General features: G+C 45.0%; 1 protein-coding gene across 2 annotated transcripts in view; it reads left to right on the forward strand.

Annotated features, from left to right (window-relative positions):
* The window catches only part of SORD (sorbitol dehydrogenase), a 42339-nt gene extending 19251 nt beyond the window's left edge, over positions 1–23088 (forward strand). For both annotated transcript variants that reach the window (XM_068550769.1, XM_068550760.1), the window contains 6 exons: positions 9696–9855; positions 13899–14017; positions 16919–16984; positions 17966–18141; positions 21750–21871; positions 22792–23088. In XM_068550769.1, coding sequence (XP_068406870.1) covers positions 9696–9855; positions 13899–14017; positions 16919–16984; positions 17966–18141; positions 21750–21871; positions 22792–22957 — 809 coding nt within the window. In that variant the 3' untranslated portion in view covers positions 22958–23088. The remainder of the gene's footprint in view (positions 1–9695; positions 9856–13898; positions 14018–16918; positions 16985–17965; positions 18142–21749; positions 21872–22791) is intronic.
* Positions 23089–23450: the final 362 nt, after the last annotated feature.

The following is a 23450-nucleotide window of genomic DNA, read 5'->3' on the forward strand; positions in this document are numbered from 1 at the left end:
TTTTATTCTTTTTGTTGCAATGGTAAATGGGAGTGTTTCCATAATTTCTCTTTCAGATTTTTCATCATTAGTGTATAGGAATGCAAGAGATTTCTGTGCATTAATTTTGTATCCTGCAACTCTACCATATTCATTAATTAGCTCTAGCAGTTTTCTGGTGGCAGTTTTATGATTCTCTATGTATAGTATCATGTCATCCGCAAACAGTGACAGTTTTACTTCTTCTTTTCCAATTTGTATTCCTTTTATTTCCTTTTCTTCTCTGATTGCCGTGGCTAGGACTTCCAGAACTATGTTGAATAATAGTGGTGAGAGTGGACATCCTTGTCTCGTTCCTGATCTTAGAGGAAATGCTTTCAGTTTTTCACCATTGAGAATGATGTTTGCTGTGGGTTTATCATATATGGCCTTTATTATGTTGAGGTAGGTTCCCTCTATGCCCACTTTCTGGAGAGTTTTTATCAGAAATGGGTGTTGAATTTTGTCAAAAGCTTTTTCTGCATCTATTGAGATGATCATATGGTTTTTATTGTTCAGTTTGTTAATATGGTGTATCACATTGATTGATTTGCGTATATTGAAGAATCCTTGCATCCCTGGGATAAATCCCACTTGATCGTGGTGTATGATCCTTTTAATGTGTTGTTGGATTCTGTTTGCTAGTATTTTGTTGAGGATTTTTGCATCTATATTCATCAGTGATATTGGTCTGTAATTTTCTTTTTTTGTAGTGTCTTTGTCTGGTTTTGGTATCAGGGTGATGGTGGCCTCATAGAATGAGTTTGGGAGTGTTCCTTCCTCTGCAATTTTTTGGAAGAGTTTGAGAAGGATGGGTGTTAGCTCTTCTCTAAATGTTTGATAGAATTCACCTGTGAAGCCATCTGGTCCTGGACTTTTGTTTGTTGGAAGATTTTTAATCACAGTTTCAATTTCATTACTTGTGATTGGTCTGTTCATATTTTCTGTTTCTTCCTGATTCAGTCTTGGAAGGTTATACCTTTCTAAGAATTTGTCCATTTCTTCCAGGTTGTCCATTTTATTGGCATAAAGTTGCTTGTAGTAGTCTCTTAGGATGCTTTGTATTTCTGCGGTGTCTGTTTTAACTTCTCCTTTTTCACTTCTGATTTTATTGATTTGAGTCCTCTCCCTCTTTTTCTTGATGAGTCTGGCTAATGGCTTATCAATTTTGTTTATCTTCTCAAAGAACCAACTTTTAGTTTTATTGATCTTTGCTATTGTTTTCTTTGTTTCTATTTCATTTATTTCTGCTCTGATCTTTATGATTTCTTTCCTTCTGCTAACTTTGGGTTTTGTTTGTTCTTCTTTCTCTAGTTTCTTTAGGTGTAAGGTTAGATTGTTTACTTGAGATTTTTCTTGTTTCTTTAGGTAGGCTTGTATAGCTATAAACTTCCCTCTTAGAACCGCTTTTGCTGCTTCCCATAGGTTTTGGGTCGTCGTGTTTTCATTGTCATTTGTCTCTAGGTAGTTTTTTATTTCCTCTTTGATTTCTTCAGTGATCTCTTGGTTATTTAGTAACGTATTGTTTAGCCTCCATGTGTTTGTCCTTTTTACGTTTTTTTCCCTGTAATTCATTTCTAATCTCATAGCGTTGTGGTCAGAAAAGATGCTTGATATGATTTCAATTTTCTTAAATTTACTGAGGCTTGATTTGTGACCCAAGATGTGATCTATCCTGGAGAATGTTCCGTGCGCACTTGAGAAGAACGTGTAATCTGCTGTTTTTGGATGGAATGTCCTATATATATCAATTAAATCTAACTGGTCTATTGTGTCATTTAAAGCTTCTGTTTCCTTATTTATTTTCATTTTGGATGATCTGTCCATTGGTGTAAGTGAAGTGTTAAAGTCCCCCACTATTATTGTGTTACTGTCGATTTCCTCTTTTATAGCTGTTAGCAGTTGCCTTATGTATTGAGGTGCTCCTATGTTGGGTACATATATATTTATAATTGTTATATCTTCTTCTTGGATTGATCCCTGGATCATTATGTAGTGTCCTTCCTTGTCTCTTGTAACATTCTTTATTTTAAAGTCTATTTTATCTGATATGAGTATAGCTACTCCAGCTTTCTTTTGATTTCCATTTGCATGGAATATCTTTTTCCATCCCCTCACTTTCAGTCTGTATGTGTCCCTAGGTCTAAAGTGGGTCTCTTGTAGACAGCATATATATGGGTCTTGTTTTTGTATCCATTCAGCCAGTCTATGTCTTTTGGTTGGGGCATTTAATCCATTCACGTTTAAGGTAATTATCGATATGTATGTTCCTATGACCATTTTCTTAATTGTTTTGGGTTTGTTTTTGTAGGTCCTTTTCTTCTCTTGTGTTTCCCACTTACAGAAATTCCTTTAGCATTTGTTGTAGAGCTGGTTTGGTGGTGCTGAATTCTCTTAGCTTTTGCTTGTCTGTAAAGCTTTTGATTTCTCCATCAAATCTAAATGAGATCCTTGCCGGGTAGAGTAATCTTGGTTGTAAGTTCTTCCCTTTCATCACTTTAAGTATATCATGCCACTCCCTTCTGGCTTGTAGAGTTTCTGCTGAGAAATCAGCTGTTAACCTTATGGGAGTTCCCTTGTATGTTATTTGTCGTTTTTCCCTTGCTGCTTTCAATAATTTTTCTTTGTCTTTAATTTTTGCCACTTTGATTACTATGTGTCTCGGCGTGTTTCTCCTTGGGTTTATTCTGTATGGGACTCTCTGTGCTTCCTGGACTTGGGTGGCTATTTCCTTTCCCATGTTAGGGAAGTTTTCGACTATAATCTCTTCAAATATTTTCTCTGGTCCTTTCTCTCTCTCTTCTCCTTCTGGGACCCCTATAATGCGAATGTTGTTGCGTTTAATGTTGTCCCAGAGGTCTGTTAGGCTGTCTTCATTTCTTTTCATTCTTTTTTCTTTAGTCTGTTCCGCAGCAGTGAATTCCACCATTCTGTCTTCCAGGTCACTTATCCGTTCTTCTGCCTCAGTTATTCTGCTATTGATTCCTTCTAGTGTAGTTTTCATTTCAGTTATTGTATTGGTCATCTCTGTTTGTTTGTTCTTTAATTCTTCTAGGTCTTTGTTAATCATTTCTTGCATCTTCTCGATCTTTGCCTCCATTCTTATTCCGAGGTCCTGGATCATCTTCACTATCATTATTCTGAATTCTTTTTCTGGAAGGTTGCCTATCTCCACTTCATTTAGTTGTTTTTCTGGGGTTTTTTCTTGTTCCTTCATCTGGTACATAGCCCTCTGCCTTTTCATCTTCTCTATCTTTCTGTAACTGTGGTTTTTGGTCCACAGGCTGCAGGATTGTAGTTTTTCTTGCTTCTGTTGTCTGCCCTCTGGTGGTTGAGGCTATCTAAGAGGCTTGATGGGAGGCTCTGGTGGTGGGTAGAGCTGACTGTTGCTGTGGCGGTCAGAGCTCAGTAAAACCTTAATCCACTTGGCTGTTGATGGGTGGGGCTGGGTTCCCTCCCTGTTGCTGTGGCGATCAGAGCTCAGTAAAACCTTAATCCACTTGACTGTTGATGGGTGGGGCTGGGTTCCCTCCCTGTTGGTTGTTTTGCCTGAGGCAACCCAACACTGGAGCCTACCCGTGCTCTTTGGTGGGGTTAATGGCAGACTCTGGGAGGGCTCACGCCAAGGAGAACTTCCCAGAACCTCTGCTGCCAGTGTCCTTATCCCCACGGTGAAACAGAGCCACCACTCGCCTCTGCAGGAGACCCCCCAACACCAGCGGGTAGGTCTGGTTCAGTCTCCCCCAGGGTCACTGCTCCTTCCCCTGGGTCCCGATGCGCACACTACTTTGTGTGTGCCCTCCAAGGGTGGGGTCTCTGTTTCCCCCAGTCCTGTCAAAGTCCTGCAATCAATTCCCACTAGGCTTCAAAGTCTGATTCTCTAGGAATTCCTCCTCCCGTAGCCGGACCCCCAGGTTGGGAAGCCTGACGTGGGGCTCAGAACCTTCACTCCAGTGGGTGGACTTCTGTGGTATAAGTGTTCGCCAGTCTGTGAGCCACCCACCCAGTAGTTATGGGATTTGATTTTACTCTGATTGCGCCCCTCCTACCGTCTCGCTGTGGCTTCTCCTCTGTCCTTGGATGTGGGGTATCCTCCTTGGTGAAGTCAGGGTCTTCCTGTCAATGATTGTCCAGCAGCCAGTTGTGATTCTGGTGCTCTCGCAAGAGGGAGTGAGAGCACGTCCTTCTACTCCGCCATCTTGGTTAATCTCCTCTATCCTTGTTTTAAAGAATTTTTTTTTCTTCTACTACTCTGTCTTCCAGCTCACTGATCCATTCTTCTGTATCATCTAATCTGTTGATTACGTCTAGTGTTTTTTTGTTTTGTTTTGTTTTGTTTTTGGTGGAAAGGAAAGCTTGCTTTATTTTGGATGCCAGTAACAGGGGCGGGAGGGAGGGGAAGACGCCTGTCCAAAGGCCGACTCCTCCCTCTGACAATCAGTTGGCTACAGCTTTTATAGACAGAGGGAGGGGGCTACATGCAAAAGCAGCACAGTCAGCTCTGACAGTCGTCTTGAAACTAATCATGAGGTGGTCTGATCAGGGTCATCTTGATTTAAGTACATTTAGTCTTCAGTTCCAGGGTTGGTTTGTTCCCATTTCCTTGAAGCCAGTTCTTGGAGTTGTGGCAGCTTATGTCATGGCTTCAGTCTGGTCATCATGTAGTTAATTTTTTCCACCTGGAAGGGGGTTTCAGTATCTATAAGACAGCTCACAGGATATGGCTCAGAATATTATCTATAGCCCTTGAGAAGGAACTAAAGGTCCTTGAGTATGCTTAATGACTAAACTATTATTATTTGTTCTCCTTTGACTGTTTTCCTTTGTTTCTGTATTTTCTCTGATTAAACTTATTCTTTGGCTAAAGTTTTTCCACAGACAAAAGGCAGGCTGAGGACATGGGGGGAAGGACCATAGTAGGGTCCTGCTCTGTTTCAACATGGTCAGATCATATTAAAAAATGCTGTCTATAAGGAACCCATTTTAAAATATAAATATTTAAATAGATTACAAATAAAAATATACAAAATGTTAGCATGCACACACTACTCTAGAGAAAGCCAGAGTGACTATATTAATATCATAAAACATACAATTCAGAACAAAGATTATTACAAGGGATAAAGAGAAGTGTTACAAAAATTCACCAGAAAGACATGATAATTCTATATTGATGTACCTAACAGTAAAACTTCAAAATATACCAAGGAAAGACTTACAGAATGAAAGGAGAAATAGACACGTCTAAATTTATAGTTGGATACTTCAGTATTCCTCTCTAAAAAACTGATAAAACAGGAAGATGGAAAAATCAGAAAGGATACGGAACACCTGAATAACACTAAAGTCAACTTGACCTAATTGCCATTTTTAGAACATACCACCTAAAAGCAGCAGAATACACATTTTTTTTCAAGTACACATAGAACATTCACCATGATAGAACACGTTTTGGGAAATAAAACCTCAACAAATTTAGAAGAATTTAAGTCATACAAAATACATTTTCTGATCATAATGGAATTAAACTAGAAATCAATAACAGAAGGATATCTGGAAAACTCCCAAATATGTGGAAATTAAATGACACTCATCTAGGTAAACCACATGTCTAAGAAGAAGTCACTAAGGAAACTAAAAGAAATTTTTTTGAAATTAAAGGTAATAAAAAAACAATGGCGCTTCCCTGGTGGCGCAGTGGTTGAGAATCTGCCTGCCAATGCAGGGTACACGGGTTCGAGCCCTGGTCTGGGAAGATCCCACATGCCACGGAGCAACTAGGCCCGTGAGCCACAACTACTGAGCCTGCGCGTCTGGAGCCTGTGCTCCGCAACAAGAGACACTGCAATAGTGAGAGGCCCGCGCACCGCGATGAAGAGCGGCCCCCGCTTGCCGCAACTGGAGAAAGCCCTCGCACAGAAACGAAGACCCAACACAGCCAAAAATAAATAAATAATAAATAAATAAATTAAAAAACAAAAAAAAACAATGACAGTTGTGGGATGTGACTAAAGTAGTGTCTGGGGGAAGTTTATAGCATTCGATTCTTATATGAAAAATAAGAAAAGTCCCAACTCAATGATGTATACTTCCACCTCATATCCTACATGAAAATAAAAGTAAGATGGAGTAGTAAATAACTTTATTCAGAAAGGCAAATCTTCTAAAACTATTATAAGGAAATTTGGGAGGGAGTTCAAGGGACGATTGTAGGGGTACAGCACAGTTTTTGATTTTCCATATTACCCTGCTAGTGTTTGAGAGTCTCCTGCAGAGGCAGGGGGTGGCTATGGCTCACCGCGGGGACAAGGACACTGGCAGCAGAAGTTCTGGAAAGTACTCCTTGATGTGAGCCCTCCCAGAGTCCGCCATTAGCCCCACCAGAGTCTCTAGTGTATTTTTTTTTTTAAGTTTTTTTTTGGCTCTATCCTTTTTTTTTTTTTTAATTTATTTATTTATTCATTTATTTTTGGCTGTGTTGGGTCTTCGTTTCTGTGCAAGGGCTTTCTCTAGTTGCGGCAAGCGGGGGCCACTCTTCATCGCGGTGCGCGGGCCTCTCACTATCGCGGCCTCTCTTGTTGCGGAGCACAGGCTCCAGACGCGCAGGCTCAGCAGCTGTGGCTCATGGGCCTAGTTGCTCCGCGGCATGTGGGATCTTCCCAGACCAGGGCTCAAACCCATGTCCCCTGCATTAGCAGGCAGATTCTCAACCACTGCGCCACCAGGGGAGCCCCTCTAGTGTATTTTTTTTTAATTTCAGTTATTGTATTCTTCAGCTCTGTTTGGTTCTTCTTTATATTTTCTAACTCTTTGTTAAACTTCTCACTGTGTTCATCCATTCATCTCCCAAGTTCATTGAGCAACTTTATGATCATTACCTTGAACTAACTCTTTATTGGGTAGACGCTTATCTCCACTTCACTTAGTTCTTCTGAGGTTTTATCTTGTTCCTTTGTTTAGAACATACTCTTCTACCGCCTCATTTTGCCTAATTCTGTTTTTATTCCTATACATCAGTTAGATCAGTTTCATTTCCCAATCTTAGAGAATTAGACTGATGAAAGAGATGTACTATGGGGCCAGCAGCACGCTCCCTCTGGTCACCAGAGGGGTGTCACCTATGTGGGCTGCATGGGGCCTTCTGTTGTGGCATGCTGACTACTGTGGGTTGGTGGGTCTGGTCCCTGGCCTAGTTGGCGGCCATGCCCTGCTTTGTGTCGAGGCTGCCGGCCACTGGTAGCTGAGGCTGAGTCCTGGCATGGCTGGCTGTGCAGCCTGTGGGGTCCTGGGACTGGTTCTGACTGACTGGTGGGCACGTAAGCCCTTTGCACTAATAAGCAAGAGGGAGAACTCCAAAATGGCACTTGTTAGCACCAGTGTTCTTGTGGTAGAACAGGCTGCCGCAAATTGCTGCCGCCACCATCTATGCTCCCAGAAGGAGTCCCAGTTACCTCCTGCCTCTCTGGGAAGCTCTCCAAGATTAGCAAGTGGTTCTGACCCAGCTGCCTTTCAAATTACTGCCTCTGCGCTGGGTCTCAGTGTGTGAGATTTTGTGAGTACCCTTTAATAGTGAAGTCTCTGTTTCCTACAGCCCCCTCTGGCTCTCTTGTACAAAAGTCTTGTTGGCCTTCAAAGCAGATGTTTTGGGGATTCGTCTTCCCCGTGTAGGACCCCTGGGCTGGGGAGCCCGATGTGGGGCTCTGACCTTCGATTCTCTTGGAGGAGAACCTCTGCATTTGTAATTATTCTCCTGTTTGTGGGTTGCCTACCCAGAGGTGTGGGTCTTGACTATACTGTATCTCTGCCACTCCTACCCATCTGTTGTAGTTCCTTCTTCATATCTTTAGTTGTAGAAAATCTGTTCTGCTAGTTCTCATTGATAGTTGCTCTGTAAATGTAATTTTGGTGTGCCTATGGGAGAAGGTGAGCTCAGGTTCTTCTTACTCTACCATCTTGGTCACATCCTCCTGCCTTTTTATCTTATTGTTTGAATTTCCTCTGTGATAGTACCAGCTCAGATAATTATAATAATGATAAATTCAATAAAAATTGTTATTAATGCTACTATATATTACTACTACTACAATCACCATCACTACTGGTACTTTTAATGTGTACTTACTACATACCAGGACTACACTATCCGGTAAGTCGTTTTAACACAAAAGACTTACAAAAATAGCTTAACATGTCTCTGCTTGGTGAAGGGCAGACCTCTCACAGGTTCTTCTCAGGCTCCTAACACAGTCCTCAGGCACAGGTGGGCCCTAACTCTGTTAGTACACCCTCTGGGGGTGGGGGTGGGGATTGGCTGGGAAGGGACTTGAAGGAATGAAATTTCTGAGGTAGTGTTAATGTTCTTTGTCTTGATGGGAGTTTACATTACACAGGTGAATGCCTTTATCAGCTTCATCTAATGATCTACTTAATATTTGTGCATTTTGTCAGCATCTAAATTTTACCTTAATAAGGAACCATAAACAAGTATTGAACTCTAGTTAGTGATATGCAAGCTGAAGTATAATGATAGGAAGCTGAGTGATGTGTACCCATGTGTGCAACCTACTTTGAAATGCATTAGAAAAGCAGATGAATTGACGGATGGAAGAGAGATGGATAGATGGGATGGATATGTGACAAAGTGAATGTAGCTAAATTTTTTTTTTTTTTAAGTACCAAGGATCTTTATTCTCAGGGCTGATATTGAATCTGTGGCTGCAGGTAATATGTCACTATTTTGAGAATAAAAGTTCCCGTTATCTTCATTCTTTGCAAGTCTTCAGCCACAAAGTTGCACATTATTCTCATAACAAGATAAGTGAATCAGGCTGGAAGGGGATTAAGGAGGTACACTGATGATAAAAGCAAAGGGGAGCAAACACTTGTACAAGCATATTGTCCCAGCTACCTTGAAGGTTAAGTTTCAGATTAATTTGTAGCTAAATGTTAATTGAAGAAACCAAGTTGAGAACATCTGGGTGTTCACCATACAGTTCTTTCAACTTTGCTGCACGTTTGAAAATTTTCGTACTAAGAAGATGGAAGAGCCATTCTAAAGCTGGGTTTCCAAGTGGGCGTAGGGAGACACAGAATAGAAGTACAATAGAGCTGGCCATTCACAAGCCTGAATGTTACTCTGCCGTACCAGAGTCCGAGGCCTCTGTGGGTCATTTGCCTTAGTGGTTCTGCTAACCAGGAATCAGTTATTGTCTAGGAGACTGAACATAAAACATGCCATCATTATGACTCCCTTCAGCATATTATCAAAACAGGTGAAGAGAAACATGCCTGCAAATTCCACACACTAGCCACCTCTTTTGCAGCAGTTTGAAATGGGAACTAAACCTGGCTTGATGGGACTGGTTGTGTGTTTCCCAAGCTGGGAGGTGGCTGTGGAGCTGGAGGGGCAAGTTGGCTTGTTCCATGAGCCAATAAAAGAGCAGACAGGCCAAACCAGCCTGTGGAGAGTTGGACTGGTCATTTTCTTCCAGAGTGTATGTGCGGCATTTGGTATTTCCTTTGGAAGCACTAATGGGCTGGGCTTGCCTGGAGTACCCTGGGTCCCCAGCGGGGAGGGAGGCTCATTCAGCCAGATTCCCCTGCTGGCATCTGTCCATGAGCACGTGCCTCTTCACAGCATCTCTGCCCCTGCCTGTGTTTTTTTTTTTTTCCCCCAGGTGATCGTGTTGCCATCGAGCCTGGTGCTCCCCGAGAAGCTGATGAATTCTGCAAGATTGGCCGATACAATCTGTCACCAACCATCTTCTTCTGTGCCACGCCCCCTGATGACGGGAACCTCTGCCGGTTCTACAAGCACAATGCTAACTTCTGCTACAAGTTAGTGCCCATGGCCCAGCTGTGCCACCTGGGACCTCTTCTCCAATGTTTGTTTGGTGCTCTTTCTTCTAGTTTCCTATAGTGGTTTCTTCATTCTTTTTAGCTCATAATTCTAGACGTGGGGCATCCCTTGGCAGGCCTGCCCTTCTTGGAGGCACTGAGGGAGGGTAGCCTGACTAGGGCTAAGACCGACTCACAGTGCTTGGTTTTAGTCTTTCAGTCTAACTTTCCCTCACCTAGAGCAATAATAGAAAATCATTGCTGAAATCACTCACTCCTCTCCAGCCATCTTGGAGATAATTTATTGTGGTTGTCCTCCATTATTGGTTTCCACTGCAGCCACGAGCAAGAGATCTTGTAACAGTAGAGACCTTGGCAACAACTAGGGTTTACTGTGGCGTGGAGCCAGGACATGAGCTTTGGGACCCTGGATCCACTCCCTCCTAGTGAGTGACTTTGAGGAAATGACTTAACCTTCTTCTGCTTCAGTCTCTTTTAATCACTTGGAGATTAAATAAGGCAATGCACATAAAGTCACAATTATTGTTTGTTTTTTTATTTATTTTTGGTTGCGTTGGGTCTTCGTTGCTGTGCGTGGGCTTTCTCTAGTTGCGGCGAGCGGGAGCCACTCTTCGTTGCAGTGCATGGGCTTCTCATTGCGGTGGCTTCTCTTGTTGCGGAGCACTGGCTCTAGGTGTGTGGGCTTCAGTAGTTGTGGCACACAGGCTCAGTAGTTGTGGCTCATGGGCTTAGTTGTTCTGTGGCATGTGGGATCTTCCCAGACCAGGGCTCGAACCCATGTCCCCTGCATTGGCAGATGGATTCCTAACCACTGTGCCACCAGGGATGTCCCCACAATTATTGTTATTACGTGCCTGGCCTTGTGCTAATAAGTGCTTTGCGTGCCTTATTTAACTTTCATAACTGTAATGGCGAGGTGGGCACCAGTATTGCAGTGTTGTGTGAGAGTCAGCAGAGGCAGGAGAAGGCTAACTGGCTAATTGGCTTGAACACAGAACAGAGCCAGGAGTCAAGCTGGGGTGGCTGTGATTCTCAAGCTCCTGCCCTGTGCTCATTACCCTACCTCAACTCTCAAAGTGATTTGGGGAAGTTGTGTCTGGCAGAAGCAGAGTGCTATAACTTCTGCAAGGGCCCCAGCCCATGGAGCTCTGGGATGCTGCTTTCCTTCTGAACTGACCAGGCACATTTTCCTCCTACCCCAGCCTGGCCCCGGCAGTGACTCTTTTGGCCAGGATGGGGCTTGTCTTTTGAAGTCCAGGTGCCAGTCACAGGGGCAGTCTGACAGATCTGAGTTTTCTAGTGCCTACTGGAAGCCTTGAGAGGAGTCACAGGCCAGGGACCTCGTGATGAGTTTAAGTCAGCACTCTAGGAGAGAGCAGGTTACCTGCGCAGAGTCCACCTTTGAGCAAGTGGTTCCTGAATCTGCCCACTTCTTCTGGGTCCTTTCCAAGTCGAAGTGCCAAACAAGTGTTTCGTGGAAGGCAGAAGAGCATGGTGGTAAAGCTTGAGACTAACCACTGGTCTCTCCCATTTGCCAACTGTGTGACCTTGAGCAAGGCACTTAAACTTTGTAACCTCAATCTCCTGTGCAATGGAAATAATAGCATCGCCATGATGAAATGCATAGAATTAGTGATGGGATTCAGTGGGAAAAGCATATCAAGTACTCAACACGAGGCCTGGCACATAAGAGGAGCTCAGTAAACAGTGCCATGATGTGTCGTAGCTATGACCTTGTATCTGGGGGATGTTACAGGGATAGGCCTGAAAAGGAGCCTTGCACTGGGAATCGGGGTGGGGGGGGGGGCGGGGGCGCAAGTGGTCTGCAGGGAATGGTGCGGGAGGAAGTGTTCTGGTTGGCAATGTCAAGGGGAGGGCTGTGGAAGGCCTCTAGGGGACATGCGACCCCTACCTTTCCTCTTCTCCCGGGGTACTTTGTATCTATGTCCCCAGCCCAGCCCTGGATCTACACCCTTCTCTCTGGTTTCTCTTTGTGCGGATTTGTACACTGCCACACCTTCTTTATTTTCCGACCCACCTTATTTTCTTTCTGTCTTCCTGCTTCCCCCTTGGCTTCTTGATCATTCTTTAACCCTTTTTCCTATTTCCTGAATCCCATTGTGAAAACCACCAAGTTGCTTTGTCATTTTCTGGTGTTTATAAAATCATGAACAGTTAGGGCCGGGAAGAAACTCATCCCCTTTCCCTCAACCTCCACTGAACAAGGTTGGGGAAGGAGGACCCAAGAACTCTCCCCAGGTCAGTGGCAAAAGGGCTGGACCCCAGGACTCTGGCTACGGCTGCATGTGTGATAAAGCAGCATCTGCCTAATCAGTGGAATAATCTCCCACGTAACAATCCTCTCTCATCACCATCCCCAATCCCATTTCTCCTTGGTATTCTTATTCCAAAGGGAAGTCAGAGCAGAAGATGAGAGGAGTACACAGTTCCTGACCACAGGCCACCCTCAGTTTAGCCCCAGAACCAGCTTTGGGGGAGGCCCAAATGTGAAGAGGCAGGACTGTCGGAGAGAGTGTGTGTGACTGGGGGTCCTGGAGAGAGTTTGGGAATCTTCATTATTTCACTTCAAACTTTTCCCCCTTATTTGGAATTGATGGGATAGGTTTGGTGGGTAGAAGGGATGATGAAAACAGTCAGAGCAAGAGAGTGGATTGGCGTGTGCGAAATGATGAGAGAGAAGCAGAGGGGAGGGGAGAAAAAAGGGGTGGTGGGCACCAGTCAGGCCGAATGCAGGCCTTGTTATTTATTCTGTGGAGGATCAGGGACAGAAGGATCATGGGGATGGGCACATGGTTTGGCTGCCGCTTTTTTCTCTTTTTGGAACTTGAGGGTTTTCACATTCTTGCGTGTGGAGGTTGTGGGTGCGCTGAATAAATACTGGGCAGTGAGGAGCTAGCAGAAGTTAGATATTAACTACGGAGCTGCTTGTACCGAGAGGCAGCCGATGCGGGACAGGCAGAGGGTATGGAATCAGGAGATCTGGGTTTAAGTCTTGCTCTTCTGCTCACTAGCCTTGTAACCTTGGGCAAGTCTCTTAATGTCTACAGCTTCGGTTCTGCTTCTGTGGAATAAAGGTAAAAACAAAGCCTGCCTGGGAATTCCCTGGCGGTCCAGTGGTTAGGACTCTGGGCTTTCACTGCCAAGGGCCAGGGTTCAACCCCTGGTCTGGGAACTATGATTCTGCAAGCCTTGTGGCCAAAAAAAAAAACCAACAACAACAACCTGCCCTTCCTGCCTGACAAGGTCATGGTGAGGATTAAATGAGATATGGAGGAGAAAGCTCTGTAAATCTGTAAAGCATTATGCAAATATTTGCTGTCTTCATCAGTGGGATTGTTAAGGGGGTCAAGGTGCCAGTGGACAGGGAAGTGAAAACCAAGAACCCAGTGGCAAAGGTGACACAGCATTTAATCTGCTTAACCAATCCAGGGACAGCCAGGCAGCTGCTGCTATCAGATGTGGTTCTTCTGGAGCGTGTAATATGGGAGACAATGTACAGAGTGAAGTCAGCTTCTAATCACTGTTTTGCAAAGCTGCTGATAGTCTGGATTGTTTGCTAAAACGAAACCAGAAAGGTTATAAGTTTGAGAAGCAGATGAAATGCTGGAATGGTGTTAAGTTAAACCCTTGTGAAATGAACTTTTCAGTTATGAATGACAGCCACACCACGCTTTATCTTGGATAGCATTTTCAGAGGGGAGCAGTATGATATGGGCTCTGGAATCAGACATATCTGGCTTCCAGTTCAAACCCTTTAAGCCTCTCAATACTCACTGGTTTTGAATTTTTGGAGCAAGTCATTTAATCCTCCAAGGCTTGGTTTCCTCGTCTGTAAAATGGGAATAATAATATCTACCACAGAACTATTCTGAGGATTTACATGAGTGAGCGTATGTAAATTACTTAGCACCTTGCCCAGCACATAAAGCTCAATAAATATTAGCTATTGTTATTGTTGTTAACCCAGATGGACTAACTAAGTGTGTTGAATGACTCCTCAGACTTCCTGACAATGTCACCTTTGAGGAAGGGGCCCTGATTGAGCCACTGTCTGTGGGGATCCATGCCTGCCGGCGAGCTGGAGTCACCCTGGGGCACAGGGTCTTTGTGTGCGGAGCTGGTAAGAAACAGATGACACCCTGGTTATGAGTTCATTAAAGGGGAATGTGGGGATCCCTCTGCCCATTTCATTCCCCCTCCAAGGGCTGAAGTTGGTCCTAGAATCTTTCCGGGTTAGGGAGGATCACAGTGTCCCATTCCTTCAATGACACGCACTTTGCTAAATAAATATATGCAGGCATGGTAGTAACCAATGTTATTTCCTAGGCAACATAACCCTTTTGTTCACTTAAAGAATGCAATTTGGGATTATTTTTCAACCCTTGACAGGAAACTAGGGAAATATTTTTGGTAGTAAAGGGAAGAGCAACTTTTGGAACTTCCAAATCATCCTAGAGAACTGGTCTCCTGGTCCTTCCAGAATGAGGCGGCCCATGCTTATGACCAGCAGAAGGAGTGGGGTCCAGCCCACCGTGAGTCAGCACTCTGCCCACATTGGCTTGCAGCTAGCTGCCTTCTTCCTCCCCTGCTTCCAGTCACTTGAACAAGCCTAGTAGCCTCAGACTGAATCATCTAGGCTTCTAACTGCTTCTGGTGACCCAAACAGCACACTCCACTCTTTGTGGGTGTGATCTGGTATTCCTCATACACTTTTATTTTTTTATTGAGGTATAACTGACGTATAACATTATATTAGTTTCAGGTGTACAACGTAATGATTTGATGTTTGTATATATTGCGAAATGATCACCACAATAAGTCTAGTTAACATCTGTCACCACACAGTTATAAAATTTTTTTTCTTATGATAAGAACTTTTAAGATCTATTCTCTTAGCAACTTTCATATATGCAATACAGTATTAACATCACATTAACATAACAGTCACCATGCTGTACATTAGATAACCAGGACTTATTTATTTTATAAATGGAAGTTTGTACCTTTTGACCCTCTTCATCCATTTCACTGCTGCCACCACCACCTCTGGCAATCAGTCTATTCTCCATATCTATGAGCTCAGCTCCATATCTATTCTCGATATCTATGGAATATTATATATATATATATATATACACACACACACACACATACATACACACACACATATACACACACACACACACACACCACATTTTCTTTGCCTATTCATCCATTGATGAACACTTAGGTGGCTTCCATGTCTGGGCTATTGTAAATAATGCTGCAGTGAATATGGGGGTGGAGATAACATTTTGAGTAAGTTTTTGTTTTCTTTGGATAAAATTCCATTTCTGAGTAGAAGTAGAATTGCTGGATCATTTTTGAGGAATCTCCACACTGTTTTCCGCAGTGTCTGCACCAATTTACATTCCCACCAACAGGGCATAGGGGTTTCCTTTTCTCTGCGTCCTCACCAATACTTGTTACTTGTTGTCTTTTTGATAATAGCCATGCTAACAGGTGTACAGTGATATCTCTTTTTGGTATTGATTTACATTTCTCTGATTAGTGATGTTGAGCATCCTTTCATGTTTATTTTGGCCATCTGTATGTATTCTTTGGAAAACTGTCTAGTCATATCCTCTGCTCATTTTTCAATCAGATTGCTTTTTTGCTATTGAGTTGTGCAAGTTCTTATATATATTTTTGGATATTAACCCATATCAAATATATGATTTACAAATATTTTTCTCCTACTCAACATGTTGCCTTTTTCATTTTGTTGATGTTTCCTTTGCTGTGCAGAAGCTTTTTAGTTTGATACAGTCCCACTTGTTTATTTTTGCTTTTATTGCCTTTGCTTTTGGTGTCAAATCCCAACACTCAAGACTGATGTCAAGGAGCTTACTGTCTATGTTTTCTTCTAGGAGTTTTATGGTTTCAGGTCTTATATTCAAGTCATTAATCCATTTTGAGTTAATCCTCATACACTTTGTGACTGATTTTCTTTGTCAGGACCAAATAAGTGACTACAGGGCTTCCTAAGCAGGGTGATGGGTGTAGAACAGGCTTGCCTCAATGAGCCAGCAGACTGTAGGATTCACGTGACAGATTTTTTTTTAAAAAACTCTGCATAAGTAATACTTTTTTGCCATAAAAAAAGAAGTTAAGTCATACATACCACATACATACCACACCTGCACGCACGTGCACACACACAAAAATTCACTGATAGCCCCATCACCCATCAGCCTGAGAGAGCCACTGTTAACATTTTGGTGTAGAATATTTCAGTTTGGTTTTTGTTTTTGTTTGTTTAATTCATGAGATCATCCTGAATATGCTTCATTTTACCTACTCTTTTAAAAAATTAATATTTTGTGAACATTTTTCTATGTCATTAGATAAAAGAGTTAGATGACACAATTTTTAATAGCTGTGTAGTATCCTTCTGTAGTTTACTTAACTAATCACCCCTTTGTTAGTTTTTTCAGGTATTTCTCAGTGTTTTGCTTTCTGGGCGAACTCACTAAATTATTCTCAAGGGGAGTGTCCGAAAAGCAAATCCTCAAGGATATTCTGCATAGCCTTATTTGTGGTCTGGTTTTTGTGTTAAAACCATCTAGTGTGCCTATAAAGCGGGGAAGCAGGTGGTCTTTGAGCTGATTCTCAGGCACCTGAACATCCTGGAGCTGCCTGAGCAGCTGGGTCAACCTAGGACACCCTCCAAGGTGGTCCTCAGAGGGCACCTGAAAGGATACGTCTCACCTTGGGGAGGCATGATGGGTTCTAAGAAGGTAGGGGGTCAAAGAGAGAACAGGAGCCCAGCACTGGGAGCAGATTCCAGGTAGAGGACAATCCCTCATGCACTCATTTACTCATGCATTCAACAAACAGGTGTTAAGGTCTCACTATATGTTAGGCACTGGGATAGATGCTAGAGGTACTCAAAAGATACAGTTCCTGTCCATGGCCTAGACAAGGGGGAGAGCTGGTGTTTAATATTTCACAAATGTCTCCTATTTCCTGCCTTATTTAGGGCCAATTGGACTGGTCAGTTTGCTCGTGGCCAAAGCAATGGGTGCATCTCAAGTGGTGGTGACTGGTAAGGTTTTCTTCTTTTTAAATCTCCTTGGCATGGAAGCAGCTGGGCCTACAGTTTTGGAGCAGGGGCATGAGACCTGTTCCCTTCCTGGAGTAGTGGGTTTCTAAAGAGGCTCCTGCTCTTTTCTTCTGGGTTCCAGGGTTGAAAAGCCCACCAGGAGATGACCAGGTCAGGGCTGAGGAGGAGACTCTTTTGAAGCTCCTGGGAGAGGGTGGCTGCTGCAGAGAAGAGGACGTGGCTCTTTATATGTGGACCTCAGATGCTTGTACTGCCCACTTGGTCCTAAGAAGAGTTTCAGCCCTTGGTTTGTTTGACCAAGCTCAGAGGGTGTGTGTGCGTGTGTGTGTGTGTGTGATGTGGAGTTAGTGGGGTATGTGATGTATAAGAGGATGTTTATGTGTGAGGTGTGTGGTATGAGTGAGAGACATGTACTCGTGTGTGTGTGAAGAGGGGTTCTCTGACAGGACATGTGGGTATGTGTGTATGGAGCAGCGTGGTATGTATGGAAGCGTGTGGGGTATAGAAGGGTGTGTGTGTGTGTGGAGAAGGCATCTGTGAGAGAGAATGTGTGTGTGTATAATGTATCTGAGAGAGTATGTGTGAGGAACGGTTATATGTGATAGTGTGTGGGTGAGCGTGTAGAGTTGTGTGCTGTATGGGGTGTTGTGGATATTTGAGGGGAGTGGGGATGCAGAAGGGTGTCACTGCGTGTTTTGTGTGAGAAGGTGAGAGAGTATGTGTGTGGCTGTGTAGAGCTGTGTGGTATGTATGGGGGTGTATGGGAATGTAGAAGGATGTGGATGTTTAAGAAGTTATCTAAGAGATTGTGTGTGAGGGTGTGTTTAGAGAGTATGTGTGTTGGGCTCAGTGACACCATCACTACACCAGAGCTTCCTTGCCATTGGAATCTGCACCTTCGTTTGTTCTCCCTAATCCACCATCCAGTTTCTCAGTTTGAAAGAAACTTTTGTTCAACTTTAGATCTGTCAGCCTCTCGGTTGTCTAAAGCCAAGGAAGTTGGAGCTGATTTCCTCCTCCAGATCTCCAACGAGAGCCCTCAGGAAATTGCCAATAAAGTGGAAGGCCTGCTGGGCTGCAAGCCAGAAGTTACCATCGAGTGCACAGGGGTGGAGACCTCCATCCAGGCGGGCATATATGTGAGTGGAATAAGGGTAGCTAAGCTGGTAGGCAGCTTCAGGGAATCAGTGCAGGGCAGTGAACCAAGTAGGATTCCTAGGATCAAGCTTCTCCACTGATTTGCTATGTTGACCACCCCTCCCCCCACCAGGTAATTCCTTGGTAACTGCTTTCTTATCTCTCTTGTGGAGGCAGTGACATTTCCCTAACATCTCATTGGGTTACTGTGAAGTTCAAACTAGGTAACAGATATACGTGGGCCTTGAAAGATGTTAAGTGAACCATACCTTTAGGATGGGATTGCTGCTATGATCACATCTGTGATCATGAAAATAGTGCTCTTGGTAAAAAAAAATCAACAGGAGGAACAAGGAACAATGCCTTAGTTGAGTGTGGGAAATCCCTATCTTGTTTTATTGAGGAAAACTGTAGTCTTTGATCCAAACTAACAGTTGTTAATTCGGTTAGTCACAAAGGTGACATGATATTTCAGGGTCACAGCTGTCTACTACTGTCCTTTCCCAGAACTAGGAACAGATAAGCTGCCAATACCTGATTTACCCCTCAGCAACCAACCAGTAATTTATGGGATGTTGGAGGGGGAGGGGCAGGGAGGAATAGAATTGACAAATCAAAGTATGAGGAAAAGAAGGAAGAAAAGAATAAGAGCTAGATTCCGAGCTCTACTGTGGACCGTGTCCTCTGCTGTGTGCTTTATAAACATGATGCCTAATCTGCATAATAGCCCTGAAAATGAGTTCTCGTCTTCCACATTTTACAAGGAGAGTGGCCCAGTGACTCGCCTTGAGCGCACTGCTCCAGTGCCTGGGCTTTCCTTACTCCATCTGGCTCCTCCGGAGAGGAAGGGACAGAGGGGACAAGGAACCAGTGCTAGGGTGGGAGGGGCTGGGCTGGGGAGAGCATCGGTAGCTGCCACTGCTGGGCACTCCTGCCCTGTCTCCCAAACTGCTTTCCCACAGCAGCACATGCTTCTTCCTTCCTTCTGAGTCACAGCCAGTCACACACAAGGGCATTGTCCACCATACAAGACATTCCGGGAAAACCTGATCCCTCGAGCTGTGTGGCACGGCCCTCAAGCCTGGCACACCCAGGCAGAGCTGCCTTCCCCTCCTCCTACCAAGATGCATATGGCACCGGGGGCCAAGGAAGCAGCGGGAGAAGCCAGGAGCAGGTGCCACTTTTGCCCTAACCTTGTTCCAGCTGGAATCAGCCAGCTCTCTGCTCCACTGTCCGAGACAGTCAGTGGTCACCATGTGGGAAGGGGCAAAGAGAAACCAAAACCCAGAGGGCGATGGGTCTGTGTGTCATCAGTGGAGCTATGTTCGACCCGTGGCAGGTCTTGGGTTCCTGCCTCGTGCCTGGCTTTGTGCCAGACACCTCGAGGGCTTGACCAGTAAGGTGTGTCTACTGTCTTCAAGTTGTCAGCAGGTCAGTGACCCCCACTCAAGAGAGAGGCAGTAAAAGACGTGGCTTCCTAGTGCAAGTCCTTCCTTCCTCTTGTGCCCTGCCTGGAGGGCATCTGAGAACAAGTTGATATCTCCAACTGTTGATGGTGGGGGCCCAGTTGCCAGGCTACCTGAGGCGGGCGTGGAGGTAAATGTGACCCAAGGGCCTTATGAAGCCTGAAGCCGGTGCCTGTCCAGAGTGGGGAGTGGAGTGGAGCATCATGCATGACAGGTGCTGTAGAATGCTGCAGGTCACTCTGCCAAGGGGCAGGTTAGGTGGAGGCACCTTATGGACATACCTGAGAGTCACCTTTCTGCCATGTGATGTCTAGATAATGTTCGTGAGGAGACATAGCAAATGCTTAGGGTAGAATTGATGTCATCTCCTTGGTGTGGAAGTCACAACAACAAAACAGTGGTCTGAGATTTCCTTTGCCTGTGGTCAGTAAGCTACTGGCCTCCTGGCAGCCTGGGATGACCAGTTCGGAAGAGGTTCCTCTTCCTCCTTACCAGGTGGAGAGGAAGTGCTGAATGGGCAACAGTTTTCCTGGAAATTTTCTCCGTGTATTCTGTGGCTCCCTCACGATTCTGAACCCCTCCCCCAACACTTTTCCAATGAGGACAGCAATGTTTTTCAGTTGTGAGATACCCTCCCCCTTACCGACAGTGTTTATATGTCACAGGTGATTTGTAAGTGACTGCGCGCCAATAAAAACAGAAAACGTGCCAAACGTTGAGCCCATCCTAGTGCCAGCCACTGTGACTGTCACCCCTAAGAGCCCTGCTGAGGGGGAGGCATCGTCCTATTCTCACACATGAGGAACCCATGGCTGAGAGAGCACCGTCTAGGGTCCCAGAGCTCAAAAGTACAAATGCTGGGAGTCACCTCCACACTACAGGCCTCTCTCCAGGGTGTATCCTTCCCCTCGGAGGTAGAAGCTGTGATGTTTGCTGTCTTACTGCTCCATTGTTTAGCACTTAGAATGGTCCCAGTAAGTGCTTTCTGCTGTTAACTGTAATGAAAACTTAGCATGAATGAATTGTCCGTTTTTCTGTCCCTCACAGCATTGAGCACAATGACCCCCCAAAATCTCTGAAGCAGGCCTAGCACTCATGTGAAGTTATGTGGAGATTGTCAGGGAAAATTTTGCTCTCTGCCCACTCAAAGAGGAAACTGATGAATCCATTATGACTGATGCCATTGGGTAAATGTCTCTGGAACAAAAATTTCTAATTGCCAGCCTGCACATATAAGGCAGTTTTTAAACCACAGAAGTCCTATAGCCCTCCCCATTGGTATAGTACTTGGTAGTTTTTTTTTTTTACCAAGAAGGTGGTCCCTTAGAGGTTTGACACTCTGTCTTGTGGGGAGCACTCTGGAGGAGGAAGTGGCTGACACCAACATCTGGTACTGAATTAGTAAAGCTTTTTTTTTTTCTTAATTATTATTTTTTTAAAATTTCATTTATTTTATTTTTGCTGTGTTGCATCTTTGTTGCCTCATGCACGCTTCTCTCTGGTTGCGGCGAGCGGGGGCTACTCTTCGTTGCGGTGCGCGGGCTTCTCATTGTGGTGGCTTCTCTTGTTGCGGAGCACGGGCTCTAGGCATGTGGGCTTCAGTTGCTGTGGCACTTGGGCTCAGTAGTTGTGGCTCACAGGCTCTAGAGCACAGGCTCAGTAGTTGTGGCACATGGGCTTAGTTGCTCCGCGGCATGTGGGATCTTCCCGGACCAGGGCTCCAACCCGTGTCCCCTGCATTGGCAGGCGGATTCTTAACCACTGCACCACCAGAGATGCCCCCTGAATTAGTAAACCTTTGAAAGATGCTCAGTGGCTGCTGAAGGGTCAGCGTTGGTTGTAGGGGAGATTCTCATTGCTCTCTGGAGAACCTTTGCTGTTTCCTGGGATGTTGTGGACAGCAGAAGATGCTCCCACTGTGCCTCTGCTGGTAAGTGTATTATTTCAGGATCTTTAAAGGAGACATTGTTTACTCTGCTGCTCTGTTGAGTTTGGTTAACATGCTGAAGAGTCCAGCAGTATAGAAAGAGTCATACTCTCTGAAATTTTTGGTTACGTACCTGTTTGTATGGCAACAGTGCTACTGTGAGTGGGGTCTGCATTTTCTCATCTTCTTGGTTTTCTTGTTCTTACCTCTTCTTCAGGCCACTCAATCTGGTGGGACACTGGTGCTTGTGGGGCTGGGCTCTGAGATGACCAGTGTGCCCCTAGTGCACGCAGCTACCAGGGAGGTGGACATCAAGGGTGTGTTTCGATACTGCAACACGTGAGTATGTTTTGGGTGAGCCAGGGTGGCGAGTGGCCAGCAAGTCCAGGGAAGGCCCTACGTGGCCTCTGGGACCAAGAGTCTCTGCCTGTTTATTCATGAGGGGCACTCCCGGGCCACACTGACGGCCGTGCGTTACAATAAGGATCCAAAGATAGAGCATCCACTTGTGGTTAAAGAATGGGAGGGCAGAGCTGACAGGGCTGTAGGGAAAGAGGGAGGGAGGGGGATTTTTGAAACATGCTCTTCTTGGATATCTGCCACTCATTGCCTAGGCCCTCTCTTTTCCATTTCTTTAAGTGGCCAGATCTCCATTTTCCCCCTTTAAAGGGAAGAAGGAGAGAAACAGGACAACCGCAAGAACTCAAGTTCCTTGGTTCTCACTCCAGATCCCCAGGTTCCACCCTGGGAAGTGAGAGGGTCTTAATAAATCCCACCTCATGTTCTGTGGGTCCATCCTCTCCCCTGCTGGGGCACTCTGTCCAGGACCACCTTCCCCACCAGTGGCCCTTTCTCCCATCTTTAGAGTCTGTAACCATTCCCTCAGCAGAGTGCTAGTTTTCCAGTAAACTCTGCCAAGCCAAGCTGCTAAAGGGTATGATTGGATCATCCTGGGCTTCCCCACTGAAGGCTTATCTGCCTTTTCACAGTGGCTTCCATATCCCTTATGCCTTCATGCCAAAGGAATTCTAGGCTTCATGGCAGACATTGCAGACGGGCAGGGGACATTTGGGAACAGACTCTGTACTCCTGAATTATAAGTCATAAGGTCCTTTCCACCATTGTTGGCCTGTAGAAGTGACCTTGCAGAACCACAGAGCTACAAACAAATGTAGCCAAACTTATCTTGTGCTGGGTAGTTTTGGGGACCTCCCTCTTTCCTCCTGAAGGTTGAGTGTGATGCTTGTGATCTTTTCCAGATGGCCGATGGCGATTTCAATGCTTGCATCAAAGTCTGTGAATGTAAAGCCCTTGGTCACCCATCGGTTTCCTCTGGAGAAAGCTCTGGAGGCCTTTGAAACATCCAAAAAGGGACTGGGGTTGAAAGTCATGATCAAGTGCGACCCCAAGGACCAGAATCCATGATATGAATTGGGCTCTGTCCTTGTCCCCACTCTCAGCATCTTGGGGTTGAGTGGTTGGCTGGGCAGTGGTGGAAATTTCTTTTGAGTAGTAAGAATAATTAAAATAATTCATTATTAAAAGAGAGCCTTACACAGAGGAGTTGGTGTGCCTTAAAAACACAAGCAGGGGGACTTCCCTGGTGGCGCACTAGTTAAGAATCTGCCTGCCAATGCAGGGGACACGGGTTCAAGCCCTGGTCCGGGAAGATCCCACATGCTGCAGAGCAACAAAGCCTGTGTGCCACAACTACTGAGCCTGCGCTCTAGAGCCCACAAGCCACAACTACTGAGCCCACATGCCACAACTACTGAAGCCCGCGCACCTAGAGCCCATGCTCCACAACAAGAGAAGCCACTGCAATGAGAAGCCTGCGCACTGCAACGAAGAGTAGCCCCTGCTCTCCACAACTAGAGGAAGCCCGCGCGCAGCAACGAAGACCCAACGCAGCCAAAAA

The sequence above is a fragment of the Eschrichtius robustus genome, chromosome 1, assembly GCF_028021215.1.
Source record: "Eschrichtius robustus isolate mEscRob2 chromosome 1, mEscRob2.pri, whole genome shotgun sequence".
NCBI lineage: Eukaryota > Metazoa > Chordata > Mammalia > Artiodactyla > Eschrichtiidae > Eschrichtius > Eschrichtius robustus.